A 7,500-nucleotide genomic window follows, 5' to 3' on the forward strand; every position below is an offset into this window, starting at 1 on the left:
GCGAGATATATATTGCGATATGAAAACATACAGGAATTGAAAAAATACCGTTTTTTTTTGTCCGCAAACCATCCTTTCTTGAACTTTAATGCTACAATTGGTAATTTTTTAACTATATTTAACCAGATGAAGGATTTTAGTCACGGACGTCTGGATCTTAAGTTATCAGAGCAACAAGCTGAGCTAGCTCGTTTAGCAGCTAGCTGCCCTGGAGAAACACATGAAACTACTTTATTCAGTGTTTTTACCTTTGATCACCGTCCGTTTGCTTTGGAGAGTTGATTGTGATTGGTGGTTTGCTGTCATTCACTCAAGTACCCCTGACATGAGAGCCGCGCATCTTTTCCTTTTGTAGCAAGCAGCAAAATAATTGTAACATGACGTGTTTGAGCTAATTTGCCAACTTAATATCGCAAGTCCTAGAAAAAAAATCAAGAATTTTATTTTTTAAATCGTCACGTCCTGCGATGGGAATATCGCGCATGCGCATATCGCGGTTATCGTCATGACACGATATATCGTGCAGCCCTAACACAGCATGATGTTTATTTGGTAAAATGATGGCCGCATTTAAAGTACAATTGATGATGAAGCAGAGTACATTTAAGGGCGCGGCACATTTGTGATTAACACAGGAATTAAGAAAGGAAATAAATAAGAGAAGTTGAACCAAAAGAAAAAGACTAAAAAGTGAATCCAAGCGTGCCTAAAGCATGCATGTGTCTTCCACATTGTACTTGTTTAAACCTTGGACTTGTTGATAAAAAACATAATATCTTAAGCCTTGAGATTGGGTCTCAGTCCAGAGCTCGGAATACAAACCTAAATTGAACTTCCTTAAGCTTTTTAACCATCCCAAAAATCTAGTGTCTTTTGGTTTTGACCTTTTGAAGTATACAGAATATCCACTTGAAGGTGTCAGAGCTCTAACTGAACACAGTATTTAAATGGCAATGGAAATGTGCTGCAACTCTCATCTCTTAAACTTTTCACAAGGAAGAAAGAACTAGACTTTCTAACCGGCATTTATCTAAATCTCCAATAGTGTCTCTTTGAAATGTATCTCACATTCGTCCATCTTTATCTTATCTCTCATTGTGCTTCTCCTCTGGTGGCAAACACAGGTCAGATTGTATAGAAGTCTTTGAGAAAATGGCCTTACTGCTCACTTGATTTAATACAGTAAACATTTTCCCGATCAGTCTTTGTTTTCGATCTCTGGATTCAAGTCTTTTTCAAATCTGCATGATGTTCAGTTTCTAAATGATCGTCCCAATTACAGTAAAATAGACAGGGTGTACTTTAGGGCGGGGCTAAAATGTGATTGACAGGTGATTACCACACTCCTTTGTCTAGTTTGGGTTCGTCTTACAACTTTGAACCCTTTCACTGAGTGTTTTCAGTTCATAGAAGCAGATGTTGTTCTCCGTGGTTTAGTTTATTGGTTTAGTTGTCATGGACCATGTACAAAAATAACATACGTCTCAAAGATATAAAATGCTTTGGACCAGATTATATCAGTTTGCTCGTTTCCATCTGCAGTCCCTTGGCCGGTCAACACAAAATACAGCACATTCAATTTTATAATAGCATCTTGTTCAACGTTTGGCTCGCTCAACCCTCTAGTCCCTTCTGGTTACAAAAACAAAGATGGAGATGGGGATCCAAAAAAAACAAGATATCAACGACCAAAACACGAATTTCCAGCCTTCAAAATTGTCTTTCCACAAACGAATGGTTGAGGTTAAAGTGACTGTGACCTATTATTGCATACAGTGAATAACAAGAATGAAAGGGACTAGAAAGAAATGATAAATGTTTGGATAAGAAACTGAAAATAAAAAGAGATAGGAACGGAGAAAACAGAGAAGTGAAAAGAAAGTCTGGATACATTTATATAGTTGTTGACGCTACTAGAAAGTTCTTGAACGTTGTTGAAGTTACTCGAGAGTAAGTGAAGGGGCAGGGGTGGGAACAAGTTTAGCTTATTTACGTTTATCTATTTTCTTTTTCCCATAGTGTTACTTCAGGTTAGTGAAAACAGGGGATTTTGGAGAATTTAGTGTTGTTATCGAGGTGGTAATGCAACTTTATTTGTATTACCAGTTTATCACCAGGTAGGTTGACACGTACGAGGAATTTGACTTGTTGTTGTGGTGCATACATAAAAGTAAAACAAAAATTAAAAACACAGATAGAGAACTTTTTTAAGAAAACTTTAATAACGTAAAAATACATAGTGAAATATAGCAGTATTTATATTGAAATATAATTGGAATAAAATATGTGCAGTCATAAAAAACAAGATATTGTGTACATTGAGTGCATTAATGTATTGCAGAGAGTAAAAACCAAAGAAGAAGAAAAGGTAGAAATGGGAGACTGATGGAAGTAAGGAAAGGTGAGGTGAAGAAGCAGAATGTATTTTCAATGTAGTGTTTTGTGTTTGTCTGTTACGTACAAAACAATTTAAAATAAAGTTTTCAACAAAAATAAATAAGTAAAGAAGGATGTTTACCTTCACACTGTCCTCATCCTGTCCCAGATACAGACTGCTGTCCGGCAGCGTGAGTCCTTCCTGATCAATCTGCACACACACACACACACACGCACGCACGCACGCACACACACACACAGACAGACAGACAGACAGACAGACAGACAGACAGCAGACAGACAGACAGACAGACAGACANCAAAAGTTGAACATTGCTCAACTTTTGAATCCTGAGATGCCTGGAAATCTCCGCTTTGCTTCCCACAATGCAGTTCGGCGAAAAGTGAGGCAAAGTGACGTCACCCCATTCAAAGTGAATGGGCAGAAGCGTTGGAAGATTTTTTTAACGCTGCTGTTTGGACGGGCCGTAAGGGAGAGAACGGCTGCTCAAGGCTGGGCAGCTGCGTCAGAGGGCGAAGGAGGACACGCAGGGCAAATGATTCCCCAACAGTTAGGATATAAGGAGCTACTGAGTTTTGATTGATCACAGAGAGAGCTATTATAACGCACATATTGTATTCTCAGGGTAAATTGTATTATCATTATTGTAGTTGTTTTGTGTATGTTTAAAAATCTCGTTAACATTTTTTCTTACACGTTTCAAAATGTATGATCGTTTCTTTAATATCTTTTGAAATAGTTGTATATTTTCTCTTTTTTTAACAACTTATTTCCTCTAACTGAGCATATTCCTAGCACGTGTAAACTAACCATAAATCTGATTCTGATTACAAATGAAAATTGGCTCCACAACACCACGTGCAAATGATCAAATCTGCAGAGAAAATGCGAAGCATGTCTTTTTAATGCCAGCGTTTGACTCTTCCAGACTTGATTTACGACAACAGGAACAAAGCTAATGATAAACTCAAGTTACATTTAAACAAAAGCCTAAGAAAAGAAGAGGGGTCAGAGCCCTGGGAACAACATTCACTGCAGCAGAATCCTCATTAAGTCATTAAACATGTTGAGACTCGACTGCGACGCTCCACCCGAGCTCTAAACAATCCGGCTCACTTCCTGGGAGCTTCCCTCTCTTCCTTCAGCCTCCCTCTCTTCCACCCCCCACGCGCACTTCCTGTCATTTTCCCGAAACAGAGCCTTTGCTGACATCCAGATGCAGTTTCCAGTTTGCTGATTCATTTCTCCTCCGAACTCGGGAGGTGAACCCCTGCGAGTTTCGGAGAGGTGTTTCCCTTCAGAATGATGTAACCATAGAACATCTACTCCTAAGGGTTTACTGTTGCTGTCTTAGTGGGTCATTATGCAAGTTATTTTGAGTATCTATTTTCATTAGTATTACTGTGACGGTCTTCTTACGATAGTATTATTATTAACAGCACCTGTATTTGCACTCTGTATTTTCTCCTGTTACTTTGTTATGTGTGGAAAATCCAACAAAGTGTTCTCAGTACATTTACTCAAGTACTGTATTTAAGTACAATTCTGAGATACTAGTACTCTACTTAAGTATTTCAATTATGATTTGCTACTTCGTACTTGTACTCCACTACTAATCAGAGGTAAATAGTGTACTTTTAGTCCACTACATTTATTTAATAATGTACTTTAATAACAGTACTTTTCACCTCTGTATGTGACCGAGCCTCCCACAGCGAAAGATTTGGAGCAGTGGGAACATCTGGCAGCTCTCACTGACCTTAACTTCCAGCTGTTTGGAGCTTCAGAGCTCTGCCACCAGCCAAAGACAGGAAGTGGGGAGCCAGTAGGCCGTCAAGTCAACCCAACACTAAAGCTGCAAAACACAACCTTTGTTTTTTCCACCTTTAAAATGCCTACGCATCTCAGCAAGGTGCTAAAGCTGTCTGTGTATCTCTAAGAACGGTGTTTACTCTGCCTAATCCAGCACTCTTAAAGACTCACTTTAATCTACGGATTTAAGATGCTGGTTTCCAACAGATCATGTCAAAACAATCCTCAAACAATCACAGGATGAGAGTAATTATTTACTTGTCCTGATATAAATCTCAACTAAGAAAACAGATTTATCTTAAGAGGATAATAACAACTGTCTACGTCAGGGGTGTCAAACTCAAGGCCCGGGGGCCAAATCCGGGCCGCAAGCTAATTTTATGTGGCCCGCAAGAGCTTGCAAAGAATATAATATACAATACAATTGGTGGAATTGTTGAATATTTACTTTCATTTATTTGCCCTAGACTTCTGCTTTCAGACGTAGTTACTTGTGAAGATATTACCAGAACTGATAATAATCCAATGCAGGGCCAACAATGTAATATAATACATTATTTAATATATATTATATATATTTACATATGTATATTTATATATAATTAAAATTACAACCGGTCCTTTGAGTGCAACCATAATGCTGATGTGGCCCGGGATGAAATTGAGTTTGACACCCCTGGTCTACGTCTTTCAATTAGACGTGTGGATAAACCAATCTAAGCCTTTCATTAACTGACACTGACAGGCGGAAACAAGCAGAATGGCATTACTATATTCGATGAACACATTAAAATAATCCCAATAGCAGATTTTTGGAGTATCAGTGAGAGGTCACGGTCACATTTCCCCAAAATATACATTTTCTTCCAATACTGAAGCAGATTTCCGATCTGGACTTTCACGCAAATATAGTTGCGGTCTACATTCACGCATGTGTGTCTGTGCACTAACAAAGAGTCCTAAAGAGTGCTGCATTATGGGTTGTTTGAGTACGTTTCTTCAAGCTTGTTTTCCAGCTAATTCCCATCTATCCTTTGCTAGAGTTCAACTTTGGTGAACTTTCAGGCAAATATGGACTCTGCAAGCGATGGCAACTAACCTGCATGTGTGACCACTATCGCAGGCTCCTAAACAGCATGGCACTGAGATGTTTGAAGCCATGGTGTTTGTCTTCTAGCTCTCGGTAGCTCTAAGGTTTAAAGTAAGCTCACTTTAAGCTAATGGCTCATTTGATGCGTTTGCAGCTTCGTTTACTTGCAATGAAAAACGTATTAGTGGCAATCATTTGGATCCTTGCCACGATTGGAAATAAAAGTTACAATCAGTTGAAAGAATGTCTCGTGCAGCTCCGATCAGTTAGGTTCTGCTCTAACAAAAAATGGTGGCACTGACATGTCGTGTATCAGTTGAACAAGAAGACAGGCTTAAATGATTGGGACTAAGGGTGTAATGGTTCTGAAACGCAGATGAAACTTGGACATGAGAGCATGAACCGCTTCATGCTAATTTCTTTACGAGGCAGAGCTCTCAGCACAGCTGCTAATAAAACTGAGATTGCAGTTCCTAATTCATGCGAAGCTGAATTATAATACCTCCGTGTTATATAGCATTATGCCATTTGATTTCATAAAAGCCAAACTACACAAACAAATCTACTGGGAAAGGTATCTGCTTTCAAAAAACATCTGTATATGTGTAGAAACGGCCTCATATTCAGGGTGGCCTTATAAATCATACGGATATAAAAAAAAAGGTATAAATGTGTAAGTGAGGCTGTGGCTCAGTGGATAGTGTGCTGGACTTCGACTAAGGGGGTAGCAAGTTCGAGTCCCACTGCAGTCAGCATGTCGTTGTGTCCCTAAGACACTTCACCCCACATTGCTCCTGTGGGGATTGTCCACAGTACTGAATGTATGTAAGTTGCTTTGGATAAAAGCGTCTAACAAGTGACATGTAATAATAATAATAATAATAATAATAATAAAATGTGGGATAACACGGTCGACTGCTCACCTCAGGTCTTCCAGGAGGTCACACTCTGTCTGGTGTTTGATTTGTAATCTGCTCATCTGCTCTGCATGAGTGTGTTTCAGCTCCTGGGTGACCCGGACCTGCAGGGGAACACAGACAAAGTATTTATTTAAAGTTATCTGGACTGTTTTCTTCAGCTCGTACAGAAAGACAAAGATATTTCTCCACGTTGTGTTTGAGTATTGATTCCCAGATGTTTACCAACACCTTAAGAGGCGAGTGTTGAATCAGCTGTTCTAGCAAAAGGTGTTAATGAAAATGAGCCGCTCTAATTAACAGGCAGACACTCCGGACAGGTGACAGTTGGTCTCACTGGGTTTCTAATTGGCTGTTAGATTAATTAGGACATACTATGACCAGGTCTCATTACTCAGAACTGGGAGTGTTGTTAACTTACTTATTTATTTCCATTATGAGCCAGATTTATGTTCAATAGTTGCAACTAAAATAGAGTTTTCAACAAAAACACACAATATAAGGTTTGTCTTCACCACATAAGATATTGAACTGTAAAAGCTAGTGCTGCTCAATTAGTCACCTTTTAATTGCAATCACAATTTTGGCTTTCCACAATGAAATGATCACATGCGATATAAAAGTTTTAAATAAATGCTCTGCTCACAGAAAAAGCCACTGCATATAATTATTATAGCCTCTTGACTTTGATCTAAAAGTGCATTGAATTTGAAAAATGTAGGCTTTAAATATAGGTTGAATACATAATGTCAATTTGTTCTTATGTTCTGCATCCTTCATTAACACGATTGTATCACAACATGGAAGACCAAGCAGTGATTTCTTTATTTAAATGTGAAAGAGTTGTGCACGTAGCTAAAACCAATCTCAATATTGATCAAAATAATATCGTAATCGTGCAGCTCTACTTAAAGGTCCCATCTTACGCTCCTTTCTAAACCATTATCTATTAGAACGAGTTAAAGCCACTCTTTATGCCTGTCTGAATATAGCCGTCTGACACGCTGAGTTAGAGCGCGTTTCAACGTAATTGCAAAGCCATGCAACAGCTTGGGTTCCTTATTACTTCCTGTCAGCAGTTTTCATTCACATACCATGCAACTGGGACACAGCTCTCAATTAGTCGGTGGAAATTAAATTAATTGTCAACTATTGTGCCAACTAATGAAGCGGGAGGATTTGTGCCGTTTTGAAACGGATATTTTTAGGTTTTAAACAAAACAGGCAATTTAAAATGTCCATTTCGGCATTATTTCCCACAGCAAACAACCAAATGGAGTCTT

At 38.7% G+C, this 7,500-nt stretch overlaps 1 protein-coding gene across 1 annotated transcript in view; it reads right to left on the reverse strand.

Moving 5' to 3' along the window:
* Window positions 1-7,500, reverse strand: part of ecel1 (endothelin converting enzyme-like 1) — a 12,196-nt gene that overhangs the window by 1,042 nt on the left and 3,654 nt on the right. Inside the window, exon 2 of the mRNA XM_010794174.1 lies at window positions 2,519-2,587. Within this exon, the coding sequence (XP_010792476.1) occupies window positions 2,519-2,587 (69 nt within the window). The remainder of the gene's footprint in view (window positions 1-2,518; window positions 2,588-7,500) is intronic.

The sequence above is a fragment of the Notothenia coriiceps genome, unplaced genomic scaffold (genome assembly GCF_000735185.1).
Source record: "Notothenia coriiceps isolate Sejong01 unplaced genomic scaffold, NC01 NC01_scaffold00037244, whole genome shotgun sequence".
NCBI classification, from domain to species: domain Eukaryota; kingdom Metazoa; phylum Chordata; class Actinopteri; order Perciformes; family Nototheniidae; genus Notothenia; species Notothenia coriiceps.